This window comes from Anopheles marshallii, chromosome 2 (genome assembly GCF_943734725.1).
Source record: "Anopheles marshallii chromosome 2, idAnoMarsDA_429_01, whole genome shotgun sequence".
Classification (NCBI taxonomy): Eukaryota; Metazoa; Arthropoda; class Insecta; order Diptera; family Culicidae; genus Anopheles; species Anopheles marshallii.
The window spans coordinates 51,350,793-51,365,442 of record NC_071326.1 but is presented as its reverse complement, the minus strand read 5'-3'; the positions used below and the strand labels follow the sequence as shown (position 1 = coordinate 51,365,442).

General features: G+C 42.5%; 1 protein-coding gene across 1 annotated transcript; it reads right to left on the bottom strand.

Annotated features, from left to right (window-relative positions):
- Positions 1-11,434: 11,434 nt before the first annotated feature.
- On the bottom strand, positions 11,435-12,839 carry LOC128707866 (uncharacterized). Its single transcript, XM_053802825.1, has 2 exons — positions 12,114-12,839; positions 11,435-12,046 (listed from the first exon to the last, which is right to left on the bottom strand). Exons 1-2 carry the CDS (start codon positions 12,837-12,839, stop codon positions 11,435-11,437), a joined length of 1,338 nt encoding a protein of 445 aa, XP_053658800.1.
- Positions 12,840-14,650: the final 1,811 nt, after the last annotated feature.

Here is a 14,650-nt window from a genome sequence, read left to right as displayed (position 1 = left end):
GGTCGCGAATTGCTTCACGGCGATCGGTGTCCGTATGTGTGTTAGCTTGATTATATTTTGCCAACTTCCTCATTTCTGACAATTAAGCGGCACGGTTCACGGAGAGTGGCCGTTTTTACGTCTCCAAGGGCTTATCGTCTTGTTGCTCGTTTTTAACCAAATCTTCCGTTGGGAAGGACAAGCAACTACTGTTTTCTTGAGAATACAATAACACTGGAGAATCAATAAAATATATAAGGTAGCACAGATGCGGCAATTTCGATTCGTCACGTCTGAGTGCAAATGACGATCGTGTCTCAGCATCCAGTGGAAACCGAGGCAGTTCGTGATTGGTCAAAGTACACAGTCAATCAGATGTCTCAAGAAGACAAAATAAAATGTCATCCTCAAATAGCCATAAATCAGAGAGACGTTAAATGTACTCAGTTTGGCGGTATGTTGGTTGTTTGAAAAAGAAAAGAAAACACTCACTATTCTCGTAGAATATCTCGATGGCCAACGTCAACGATCAAACGAAGCAAATATTTGTTCCCGTATGAAATATTTGGTGAAACTATTTTTCAATTAATTACACTACGGTGAAGAATCATTATTATGTAAAAACTATTTTGAAGTAATAAATATTTAAGAACAAAAAACAAAAGACTTAATATTTAAGAACAAAAAATAAAAGACTTATGAGGTTTTCATCCTGTACATCCACCGCGAACAGAGCATGCCGACACAAATAGTGAATTCTACGGTTTAGCACATCGGTGTGAACAAGTTTTGTAAAATGTGTCGTTTATGGTTTAGTGAACTTCAAGATCGTTATGAATGAAATGTCATCGAGAAGCGACCTTCAGCATGTAAATAGATTACATTTCTTTCGCACATTACCTGCTTGGAATAGAGGAAAAAACGAGCGTGAAATTGCAGCTTCTTCACCCTACACACACACACAACATATACTACAGATCAACAAACAAAAATGCACAGAGGCATCTAAACCGTACCAATCATTCACAACACTGATACAAAACACACCCGTCCTGTAGCCCAAAAGATAATCACAAATTTTCTCGATAAATGGCACTTTGTAAGCTGATTCTAAGCCACAAAGACCTTCACTGTACACTTATGCAAACGCACAGTTGGGTTAGTTGGTTCAAGAAGCCACGCTATCGCATCGTTGGTGGCGTCGTTATGATTTAAAAAAATACCGACACAATCAAATGTTCGGCGGAATCTACCGCTCGAGCCGATAGGAACTGGCGTACCGATGCTTGCCGCGTGAATGGCGAAGAAAAACTAACAACACATTTCTCCCGTCGATACGTCTCTGTTATCTTTGTCACTATTCCCCACCAGTTATTGCAGGCAGCTTCTAAGATCACTCTCGATATGTTTCTGTCTCTCCTTCTATCTCTCGTTTACTCTTCAAAGCTTCTGTCAGAACACGCGCGCACACGCATACGATAAAGCTCTGTTACATGCACGCACATCAACCAGCCACAGATACCAGTTCTTGTCCAGCAACAAAAGGCTACACTTATCTCAACTCATCCCTAACAGGCATTAGAGCTTGAAGCTGTATGCATTCTCTTCATCTGCCGGGTTTTTCGGACGTTCTTCGAGTTCGGCAATCAATATGCAGACCGGTCAAACCTCCAAAGCTTCACATACGTTTGACGGTAATAATCCTTGTTGGAACAACACGGGCAACGCAGCTCAACAGGTACCTGCATACATGCTGGCTGCTGCTAATGTTGCTGGTTCTTCTTTAAACGCCCCGAACGAGATTCACGCCACAGCATCTTTCGCTTCTCCATTCTCCCATAGAATGACTTTCATCTGTTGGTTCTATTGGATGGTCAGCCGAATCTTTGCAGCGCTACAGTGTGCTACAGACGTTTTGTTGAAATGCCCGGTTGAATACATTATGTATCTAGAAGTTTGCATTGCTCACACTAAAGCGGTTCAATAACATTGCTGTTGTAATACGATTTTCTTGATAACTAATTCAGAAGACATAACTTCATAATTAGGCATATTTACATTGATATTCATCTGAGAAAACCATAGGCATGACATTTTCCTTCTGCTAATACAATGGCAATTACTGCCCATGTGAGCATGAGCAGGCCTCAAAAGCTCCTGGTCGAAAGAGCCCCAACGAGCATCACCAAACATAACAGGGCTCCCAAACGCCGACAGGATGAAAAACCTGTTTTGGGACGATTTTCACATCTTTCTTTTCCTCGTTTTAGTTTTCAGTTTCAACTGCGAGAGGTGTTTGGTGATTTGTGTGTTGTCTTTCTAGCCAGAGCCGATGTTGTTGGGGCGCATCACTTTGGATCACTGCTTCCACATCCAAGGCAAGGCAGTCTCCCACCATACCTACTGTGCTCTATCACACATGAAAGTAGAAGTAAATTTCGGTTTGTATTGTTTTTTTTGTTGCTTAGAATGAAATGGTAGCACCTGCAGGCGGTACATGTAGAGCGGCTAAAACCGGTGGATGGTTCTGCTCGGTGAAACGAAAAAATCATGTTTTGGCAAATGTTCTGTGTTTTATTTTTTCCATTTTAAGGAATACAACGCGTCAAGGTCAATTTTATCATTTTCACCAATTCTGCAGTTTCTGCAGAGAATTGTTAGGTTTTTGTGCAAGTTTTTTTTTATATCCGTACTTATGCTTTTAACACCAATATTTTAGTACAGGTGCTATAGTATACTAAAAATATGATAAATGCTTATAACAACTTATTAACCTCAAATTCTTTGAAGATTTTTGGTAAGTAAGTAACACAGTAAAACGTGTTTTTTTAGAATAAATAAAGTAACCAAGAACAAGTAGCACTGAAACGTTTTCCCGCAGCAAGCAACAAGTAGCTGTTTATCAGCCGAATCAAGCACAATGCTAAGGAAAGCCCATGACTTTGCGCCAACGTTTGATGAATTGCATCACATAGCGGAAAAATATTTTGGTGGTGGCATCACGCACTGTTACACCTTGAACTATCGCGAAGTTTGCAAGAACCGTGTATCGAACACAAATCGTGAGTGGGATGAATTTAAAAATTCCCAAGACATGCGAGTTATTTTAAAATTAATACTGCATTGCATAAGCTCAGAGCTGTTTATACAATCTTATGACACTCTTATGAGTTAATATCTTGCATGTTTAGCAATGAAAGATTTAAAGTTTGAAACTGCAAGTAAAATAAAATGTAAAAGTTTAATTCTTATAGATATAATTCTTCAGGGATTGTATGCATTTTATTGTATTTTAAGCTTTTCAATATTTGTTCCTTCAATAAGAATTTTACCATTTGCCATTTTTGCCATTTATCATTTATTGTATAAAAAATTGAATTGCCTTTTTATTTATTTATTTTCTCCTTTATCTATATGGTGAATTAAAAATCATTTTCTGTTTCCATTCTCTCAGGTTCAAGAATTAGGCAAACTGTTCTAGGATAGTTAATCAGCTAATATATTGCATATTCACATATTTCGTATAATTATTGAATGTTTGACTATTAAGTTTTTGTACAATACATATGCATACTGTGTTACATTACTTGTACTGTTAGCCAACAGCTCGTCTAATAATCAACAGTTATTAAATTCCTTAGATACATTGAATGAAATAATTGCAGGGATAGTTATTTATCACACAAAAGAATAATTTTATATGATATATGATTGATTAAAAATATTGCAGCTATGTAATAAGACAAACGGAATAAAGAAATTCAAAAGAATTCTACCGTAAAATTTAACATTTATTTGTTATTGTATGTTAAAGTTCAGAGAATTATGTAAAAAATTAACAAATGTTGAAACAACGATTTCGAACAAACGGTAATGTACTATTTAGTATCTTAGATTCATCATTTTTTTCTGGTTTCATTAGAAAGGCTTGGCCGTATCGACTTATTTTACCACGTAGTCGCATAGTCAGTCTTTGTTACAGGGGATGGGTTCGGATGGAATTCTGGTCCGTTCCGTTCGTGTGAAGACCGACGTTGCTACCATCATGCCACCGTGCCGCCCCAGACGCATCATCTCTTTTCGAAAGAAACGGGCAGAAAGGCCGGTTGGTAGACAGCAACTTGTTATCGGTGTTGACCTTTGACCCAAGGTAAGGGAAATTTTACGTTACCCCAGAATGACCACTGCAATTGCTTATATGAATTTTTACTATAAACTCTAAACTCATTTACAAGTTATAGTGTTGAAACTCTTTTCTTGTGTATTTTTATGTTATGTTGATGTTATGTTGATTATTTGCTCCGAGAACTTTTTTGGCTACAGGGCTAGTGGATTGAAACTTGTTTTTTTTGTTTTGTTTTAGAACTCTGGCTATGTTTGTACAGATCGGTTATCAGTATTTCTAGCAACTGTCTGATATGGTGGATCTTCATCATAAACCGATTGGCAGTGTAATTTACTGACTTAGCGAACAGTACAATTTTAAACCGAAAACAACAAATGGGTTACCATATAATTAAACAATCATTACAGTACTTAATGAAAAATATTGCAATTCAGGAAATTTTTTAATTGGTTTAAATTAATATTTGCTGAAGAACTAATCCTAATGCTTACAGTCATCCTATCGTTTTTTTATCATGTTTATGTTCTAACAGATAAAAGATAAAAACATCCTTTTGAAAGGTTCATAGGTTACATGGGTTTAGTTTTATGGTAAATATTAACATTTTTAACCTTTCTGTTTCTGCTAAACTGTGTGTTACAGGTACGTTTTACGACCGGAGAAAAACACATTGGAAAAAGGTTTGAAAAGACTCTAAAACATAAACAGCTTTCGAGGCTGTCGGTTTCAATAGGTTCCTAGAATCTAACTGACTAGTTTCCGGCTGGTGTTTTCCGTAGCGAAACCACGTTTGTGTACTACGGTAGGACCGTTTGGTCTTTTTATCTCGTCCTCACAGATTAATTGAGATACAACGGAAGTTTTCCCGCAACCGGACGGAAAGCCGGTAAAATATGATGAAATTTTAATGTAAAAAGTTGCTCTACCGTCACCAGATTGGGTTCGCACGGATACATTTTGACTTCTACTTGACCCGTGCACCACTGCTCTGTCAAGCTTCTGCATGCCGCGTACAGCGTAATTGTGCTTGTTTCTAGCCGTTTGATTGAACGGAAAGAAAATCGGGCATTCGGTGGAACGATCAGGTTCAATAAAGAGAAAACCGTTAAGCTACACCTCAATAACCGGCGGTAAATGGAAAGTGCCGTCTTTGAGCCGCTTTACGAATCAACATACATTTTGAGTGTAGCACTCACGCTTTCTCGATTGTCGCCGTGATTTGCTGTTTTTCTGCTAGCCTCGAGTCCTTGCTTCCTTCCGGTTACGCGGGGCTTTCCCATCGTCTGACGGGATTCTTCTTCAGCGACCGCTTTTATAGCAACAATCAGCGATGATAACGACCTGTAAACGGGTCCCTAACCGACTGTGAAAGAGCTCGATTTTTTGCAAGTTTTCATGATGTGTTTTTTTTTTCTTCTTCGCGTTTGGCTCTCAAAAGCACAAAGTCAGGTGCGTCAGGGGGAAAAGCGAGCAGTAGGGAAAGCAAAACGGCAAACATACCGGAAGCCATTTGCAATGCACCGTTTGTGCGGTATGGAATAGATTGCTCGATTAGGAGAGGTGGAAAATATTGTTCCACCGTGTAAAGTCGCACGTGGCTCTGTGTCTCCGCGGGGAGGGAATGCTTGCTCAAACGTCTGCGGGTGCTAGCACGAGTTGGGTTTAGTTTTTTGCTGTCGTACATTTTCCCGGTATTTCAAGTTCAGCAGAAATATAAATAGATACATCACCGAAATCTCTCCGCGTACCCGGTACACGGATGGTACACAATACTTGTTTGGCTTCGGCTGAGAAAAGCTTGCAAGGAAAAGCGTCGCCATCGTTGCTAGGCAACTAGCAACTGGAGTCGGAACTTTCGGGAGTGAGTTTTAATTGGATTCAAATGGTTGGATTCACAGAGAGGTTCAGGGAGTAATGACAAGGAGGAAAAACAAATATACAGTTCCCAAAATTCCACCAAAAACCAATACGAAAGGAAAGATTGCGCTTTAGGAACAGTTTACTTCACAGCGGGATTAGCAACTTGGCAGTGAACATTCCGCAACTTACGCTCTCGCTACACTCAACACACCGTTTTGGTTACTTACATGATTCGGTTTCGTTGTGGGTCTACGGGAGGGATCGCAAAAGAACCGGTAGTCTACGTATTAATGTCACTTCATCTTGCAAGCCAGCGACAGTACCGTACCGCTCGAGTACCCGACGGTTGCGGTTCTGTGAGTTTTCACGTCACAATGTTTTCCTTCCCTGGCGTGTGTTTGTGGTTTACTTCCTTGCACGGAAGTCAGGGACGTTGGCGCTACCGGGAACGGCACCCACCTGGAGTCTGCTTCACTGGACACCAGCAACACCACGTGTTCTCACTAATGCTTTTTTTTTTGTGTTTGTGCGTGTGCAGGTGTGTTGTTTTTGTTGCGATTCGAAACGAAACGACTGCAGCCTGCGGAACGTTAACGGTCAAACGAATAAAAATCTCGCAAAATCGACTGGAATCGAAACAGAGTCAACGCTATGTTTTCGGTTTCTGTTTGGATTCCCACGATTTTCCGACGGCACAACAGGGCGACGGCAGATTGAACCCTGCAGATTCGCTTCGTTTGCGTTAACGTTCGATTAGGTACCGCACCCGGAACTATTGAAGGGAAGTGGTTGGGACAAGTGAGGCGAGATGACGAAAAATGATATTGAAATGAAACGTAAAATCTGCTGAACGGTGGCTACGTAATAACTCTTCTCCACGCGTAATGTTTGGTGGGCAGTAACATTATGGACGTTATGAGCAAGGTTTGTTCGGGGATTTTGCACGCGCGGTTAACTGGAAAACACTTTATTTTTGCGAAAATCACCTTCAAGTTTCAAAAATTGGGCAATCGTAGTTCATAATTGTTTGATTTTGAAGCACATAGATCGTTCATCTTTTCGTTTATGTTAACAGCATGTAACGCGGAACCAAACGAAAACCGTACCGGGTCTGAGATTTATCACTTTTCCACACTTTTCGTACAATTTCCCGTATGCAGCTTGAGCAAGAGTTTTGCCGTGAACTAAAAACTCAGAAAATGTACGAGCGTAATCTTATAAACCGAACCGAATGTGCCAGCAGGCCAGAATGCCGATTAATGCCGTACACGACACAAGGCCCTGTTTGGCTTGATGCTCACCACTGGAACAGAGAGAAACGCGGCCTGCTGCTGGGACGAGATCCAGTCTCGTACTGTGAGCAACGCTAGCAGACGTCCGACGAATGGTCGATTGCTAACAGGATGGATGCTGGTAAGGAATCCGCTTCAACCGAAACCATTTACCGAACCGTTCCGAATCGGTATCATACGCTCGGGACGAAGCAAATGGTTGTCCCGTTTCCACACCCAAGCGAACAAAGCTCGGAAAAACCTTACCAGCAACAGTTTTCTCCATCAGTATTTTTCGGCGAAGGGACGCAAATGTCTACCGCGAGCGGTACAGTTCTTTTATTGCACTGCCAAAGCCAAATCCTCCTTTTCGTCTTCCCCAAAACAGGCATCCCTTTCTTTGCTTCCATGGGAAAAGGTTCATGTCACCTCGTCGCTTCGTCTCAGAGTTCGTCCTTGTTTGATTCGCACGAGCTCAATTAAATGGGTGTAAAGCAAAATAAAAAAAATAACTAAAACACCCAGGAAAATAGAAACGATATACCGAGCGACCATCATCATCATCACACTATATCGCTTCTGCTAGTGGAAGGAAGTTCGCTAGAATGTCTTCGGATGTGTGGCGTTCGTATTTCTCGCGTTTTAGATAGCTGCCCACAGAACGCTCCTGCTTCCGACGACAGAATCGTCTTTCTTCCTTTTTTCTGCTTCTTGGGGTTTTTGCTTCCGCAAGCCGCCACAGAACTTTTACCTTCACCTTTCCGCACCGGAACAGGATTTCGCCAGCGTGGAAAAGGTTCCTGCGAAGCAGTTTAAGATGAGCGCAACAGGGTGAAATAGTACACCCGTATGAATAGCATCCATCCCACCCCATACGCAGTGGATGAAAGGAAAAAAAAAGAATCATTGCAGAACAATTTCAACAAGTGGCAGCCGCGCGTACCGTTTCTTACCGCTACCACTAACCCTCCCCGTTGCTTGCTACGTTTATTTCCATCCATTTGCACCTCCATTCGTCCAGCTTGTTGCTGTATACCTCGGTCAGACTCGTGCCATAAAACAGCAAGGACATCTTCGACCATTCGACTGCGGACGGTAGTCTGAGGCAGATTCCATCGATTCTGGTCGTTCCCCTGACCATCCTGCATCTTCGTTATCCTCTTCCAGACCGTTTATCCGAAATTGAAGAAATGTGATGAAAATTTATGTGCGTTCATTTCCACCCCGGAATCTATCGTCAGATCGAGGATACTGGTAGGAAAAAGGCGAAACAAAAAGTACATCCCATACAGAGCATGGCAGTGGTTGGTGTGCTGCTGAATGCTTATCCGGCATCCAGTTCCGTCCGCTATACATCACGAATCGCAGAAAAAGGGAGCCAAGGGATGGGTAGTCCTTTTAGGAAGATTCGATGGATTCGTGCTGTCCTCTCGTTTCTACCCCCAATCGGTTCCTTCCCACCCCCATTTGGTGTACGAAACTGTTGCGCTACCAAACTGTTGCGTGTGGCTAGTGCCCATGAAATTCAAATTACAACAATATGATATCAGTTACTCACTTACCACAATTTGCATAACAGATTTATCGTTCCGCTCGTTGACACTTACTTGCAACCAGCTTTGGGTTAAGCTGGACTGAGACTACTGATACCGTCGTGCGTACACTGTGTTAATCAACAAGTGAACCGACATTTCTTCCGAGGATTTAAGTTCAAAAATTCGCCGCGGATTTCTTCGGCCATTTCATTTACGATATTTGGATAGAAAATGTGGCAGTAACAGTGAAATTTTCATTTTATACACAAATTCGTTGTCGACAATTTAACATTTAATAACTTAATAATTTTTTGGAGCGGCCCGGTGGCATGATGGTAGCGGCGCCGGTCTTCACACGAACGGACCGTACCAAAATCCCATCCGGGCCGATCCCCCGTAGCAAGGACTGACTATCCGGCTACGTGGTAAAACAAGTCGATACGGCCCGGCCGTTCTAACGAAAAAAAAAGTTTAATAATTTTGACACATGCAAAACATTCACACATCTAATATTTAGAAATATGCATTCAAAGCATTCTTAAGTGTCTCACACAAATAAAACAACCAGTATACCATATAACCAACATGTTCCATCACAAACCATGAATTACTGACTTCCAACCCGATGACATAATCTTTAGTGAAAATAGAAACACGTACAATTAGATGTACGGAACATGTGCTTATTCTGTCAGCATTTCATGCGACAATTTCCGCTCAAAATATGATCTACGCCGTGAAATGGTGAGTTGAAGACCAAACAAAAAAAAATGCTCTACACACATTCCGTACTCCGGCTAACATTTCAGCAGGAAAACATTTCACTCAACCATGTGCGATGTTCGATGATAACTCGACGCGTACGAGGTGGTGGTAAGGTTGCCCGATGCCAGCCAATGCCAGAGCACGGACGGGATATTTGAATTCAGATCCTGGCGCCACGCACAAGTACCACTTGGAACTGTCAGAAGCATTCTTGTGGAGCCACTCGGGAAACGGGTCCTGGATGAAAGCCTTCCTACGTCACACCACGGTTTGATGGATGACGTGTTGGGGAGGAAGCGGTGGGTGAATGGTTGGCGCAAATTCAATCAATACCATTTTAATTGACTCTCGGCAATGGCATCGTGCAATTCCGGCAGAAGTAGCCTTGTTTTACTGGTTCGATATATTATCGCACCCGTCGGCACCGGAACACATGGAAGATTCACCAGGTTCCGGATGATTTGCCGGTACGGTCGTAGAAATTATCCAATGTGTTGTGGTTTCTCTCAATTGATTAGCAGGCTAACAGATTTATCCATTAGAAATAAGAAGCTCCAATGGGAACTTTCCACGGCATCCAGTTAATGTGCAAACGGGTAATGAATTGTCTATCAAGATAGATATAATAGATATACATATTTATACCAGAGGGTTAAAAATGTGTAACGTTAGCACTTGCTCAGACAATAAAAAAGCTTTTAGAACCCCATCTCACAAAAAAGAGAAAATAAGGTACATAAGCACCCAGCTGTGTAATGCGGAAAATTTTCAACAATTTTGCTTACTTCTGCTAACTTTTGCACAAAGTAGTCCGACACAAAGCATATTTTTTCTCTCCGTATGTTTCAATCGCTCCCTTCCGCTGGGTTTACTTTAAAGGATGATTAAGAGGTAAAAAAATGTAATTTAGGTACCTGAAGAGTTGAACTCGCCGAATGTCGAAACGGGAAGGGAGGTTCCGAACTTTCCGTTCGTGTTGTACTTAGCACGCCGTTTTCCGCACCACATCACGTCCATGTCCTTGCCGGCAAGTTTCGCACGTTTACACCACGTGATGTACCATCAATCAGGGTAATCAGAAACCGGGAGCCCCATCATTTTGTCAGCAGTGTTTTGGCACCACGGGCAACATCGTTACATTGGTGGCTTGATTTGTTTTTTTTTTCCCTTCTTTGCCTTTATCCCACCAAAGGACAACTCATGGAAACAGACGGACGCGTCCGGCAGCGGAACTGTTTGACTGTAAAGTTTCGGAAGGCTGTGATGAAAAGATGATCGTAAGCACTTATTTCCCTCTGCGCGGAAAGGTGCTGCGTTAGTTGATAAAATGGTAAAAAGTCGACCGAAGATGCTTACCTTGGGATAAGGTTGCGAAAGACATCCCTTTAACCGGATGTCGACACGATTGACGCACTCCTCCTTAATTGGTGTGCTGGTATATTATGCCCATTGCTACATTCTATCGATGGACTCGTCCAATGAAAGTGAGTATATAATTTAATTTTCCTCCTCCATCCACATCATTGATCGCTTCCTTGCATTCTTTTCTGGTTCCCTTTCAACACAACCGTGGAAACCTTATTTTCACAACGATCAATCGATAGACGTCCGGACATGATGATGTTTGCATGTGGTATGTGTCGAGTGTCGAGAACTCCTTCCAGTGTACCCGCTGCCTGCTAGAAAATTAGTCTCGCATTCAAACGTCATCAGCAACGATGATATTTTATTCAATTATCACCTACACTTGCGTCATCAGGCAGCACATCAGGAAATTCACTCACATTCGATTAAGGATGCGTTCTACATATTACTTTTATTTTTCACAGTTTTATTATGTTTTTTAAGGGTAAAAGTACTCCAAGGATAAAATCAAACAATGTATGCCATGTTCCCATTTACTCTCGCCGGCCGATAAACGTTTCAACCACGAAAACCATCAAGCTGATAAATACTCCCATTGCCATGATGTAAAATGATGTTTGCATGTCAACGACGGTAAGTTTCCGCAGTGCTGGCTCCTCGCGATGTTCGATCAGCTGCTGGATACGTTTCTGCACTATCAGTGCATCTTCGGTATCGGAGTACCATTTCATGCACAGACCAGACTCGACGAAGCGGTATATGGCGGCATTGAACAGTGGTGCGAATGACCAACCTTTCCGGACGATGTAGGCCAGCGAATACACGCGAGGACACTCCTCAACGACGTGCAGCATCGGTTGTCCGTTCGGTCGTTTATACTCAGTGTTGATGATCAGATGCACGTCTGAATGACGCTCGATGCTGCACACATCCCGTTGATAGGCTGCTCGGTGACGAGCGGATTCGTTCAGTATTTGAAGCTTTCCTTTGAGTGACTGATACAATGGACTGAGTGAAGCATTTCCGAATATGTCCAACAGTGAACGGGATGACGTTGCGATCGGCAGCGCAGACTGATCGAGTGCCGCCAAGGTGTTTAGATCTTTGTAGTAAGTTTTGGTGCTGAACGCTGTGGTCAGAGTGCCCTAGGAACAAGCGATACACACATCAACACAATATTTCGACTATACTACAGTCATTACAGAAAAGTACCTGAAATGTTCCAGATATAATAACGTTCGCAATGAGAAACACTGTAAGAAGTAACCGCTCGATCATTCGAACTGGCAAATGCGTTGAGCTTGCACCCAGCAGTACCAGCCACATCTCGATCGATAGCACGGAGCATTGGGTACGGTCACCTTTGCGCAAACGTTGCCTGTAGCGGCGTACCTTGCATAGTCCCCAGCGTCGTAATACGTACCAACAGTAGCCTCCGAAGAATCCAATCGCCACAAATGACACCCAAACATTGGGATGAAAGCAGAGAAAGATGGCCAACCACTGAGGTATTTCCAACGACTTTGGAGATAGGATGCACAGCTGGTCGGAGTATATCGGATGCAGGAACTCGATTCCATGTGTGTCGTAATACTTCATGAAGCGAATGTTAAACGAAACGTCTGTCCGGTACTGTAATAGATCGCCGAGCGATCCTACATAGCTGTCATTATTCAGCCTATATCCATATTCCAATCCGTCGGATGCATCCATTGTTTCAGCAGTGAAATTCATCGCCTCCGCCATGTTACCGAGCAGCATTCCATCGAGCCCGCCCGATCCGTTCGAGGCGTAGACAGATTGCTGCACATACTGGACACTGCGAAAAGATTCCGGTAGGCTATCCCACGGCAGAAGCGTTGGATTTCGCGGAAAAACTGTGCAACGTATCGGGATGCCGTTAAAAATGTTCAGTTTGACGCTAGCGGTGGGACTCATGACAAAATCCTCCCGGATGTAAAACGGCAAAAGCTGCTCAATCTCCTCTGCATGGAAGGGGTTAAAGAAATGCAGCTTCTATAAGGACATAAATAAAGCTTATATTTTATTTATGGATTAAGTTTAAACAGAATGTCACTTGGGAAGCTTACGATGCCCGTTGAAGCTTCGGCCAATAATGGACCAATAGATATCACCAAATTTAATACCGAATTATAGCGCCACAGTCAGTAAACGGCTGTGCGGAGGTTCGCGATCGACAGTATTGGCTGCTGTATGAAGATCAGATAGTTTCCATGCACATAGCGCTCACGTTCATGCAGCGGATGGAACTCTTGGCTGTAACGTGTAAAGTGACATACTGTACTAAACAGCAGTACCACTCCAACCTCAGCATGTTCCGGAAACATAAAGACATTTTCATTCGCGCTAACAGTAGCAGTTCCAATTCCAATTTGGCTGCGTTGGGTTTCGTTTTCCACTGTCGATTGCATACATTCCGTAGCTGGCACATTCTGCAGTTCGTGAGTAAACATCAACAACGGTAATTGAAGTGATGCGAATACTGGAAGTAATAATACTAAAAATGCAGCAAACAATACCAAAATTCAAAAATATTAATCTATCTCATTCGACTACACTTACATTCGACCGATGGTTGACCAAGCTCACGATAGCGGCCAAGAAGCAGTACCCGTACACTTCGAAAGTAGCGCAACATCAGCGCACGCATCGTTTGTTCAACCATTGGATCCATGGATATTTCTTCAAGAATACTGTCCAGCCGTCCCAAAGATCCTAACCACACGTGTGCCAACAGCAACGCAATGCTAAAGCCTTTAGTAAACATTCTTTTACGACAGGGAAACAACACACGTTTGCTTACAGTGGTGAAGGACACACCGTGCGGTAGCTCAACATCAAACGAACTGATTTCGTTTGATTGACATATTTCAGCTCCCCGAATGTTGATGAATGGTTATATGCCTGGGGAACAAGCACTGTCGTGAAGTGGACGTGGAACGATTGCTTCTCATTAGTTGTAGAATAAATAATAGATGTATAATGCCCACGGGGCAGCTCGGTGAGGTATTTGGCGCCGGTTTCACACGACAAAAACGGTCTAAAATCCCACCCGGACCAATCCCCCGTGCGCACGACTGACTATCCAGGCTATAGGTAATTAAAGTCAAAGAAATGCACAAACGGCAGTCCTAGACCTATTGAGGTATTTGTGTCGTTAAAGAAGAAGAATAAAAAGAACAAATAGTATAATCCCCACAGGAACACTCCTGAGCTACTCATTGTGGAGTACAGTAATAAAACAAAACAAAATCTAAATAGTTTTTACACGTAAAAAGGTTTCATCCAACACTTGCAATAGTAGTGTAATTTCTTTTTAATTTCCGTAAATCGTGTACTGATAATACACAATATAAAGGAGATAATACAAAGGAGTATGTGTGTACTGGACATCATATTTTTTACGTATTATGTTTCCCCTTCTATAGTGTCTTTAGCATCAAGGGTCCTCCTTCCTCACATACTATGGCTGGTAAGATCTTTCAATGTGTTCGATCAATGTCTTTCTATGGGAGGGACTTGTCGGAGGAGAAAATCTTCATAGAGAACCCACGTCCAGAGGACGCCTGCTCGTATGCAGGGGGCACCACACCCAGGGAACTGCCCGATTTGCCGGAGCGCCTACGGACTAAAAACTCCTCAGGCCTCAGGACCAATGCCGGTTGGTCCGTTAAGACATTACGTCAGCGATAGGTCTGCTTGGGTACATTTGTATACTTGCACGAAGA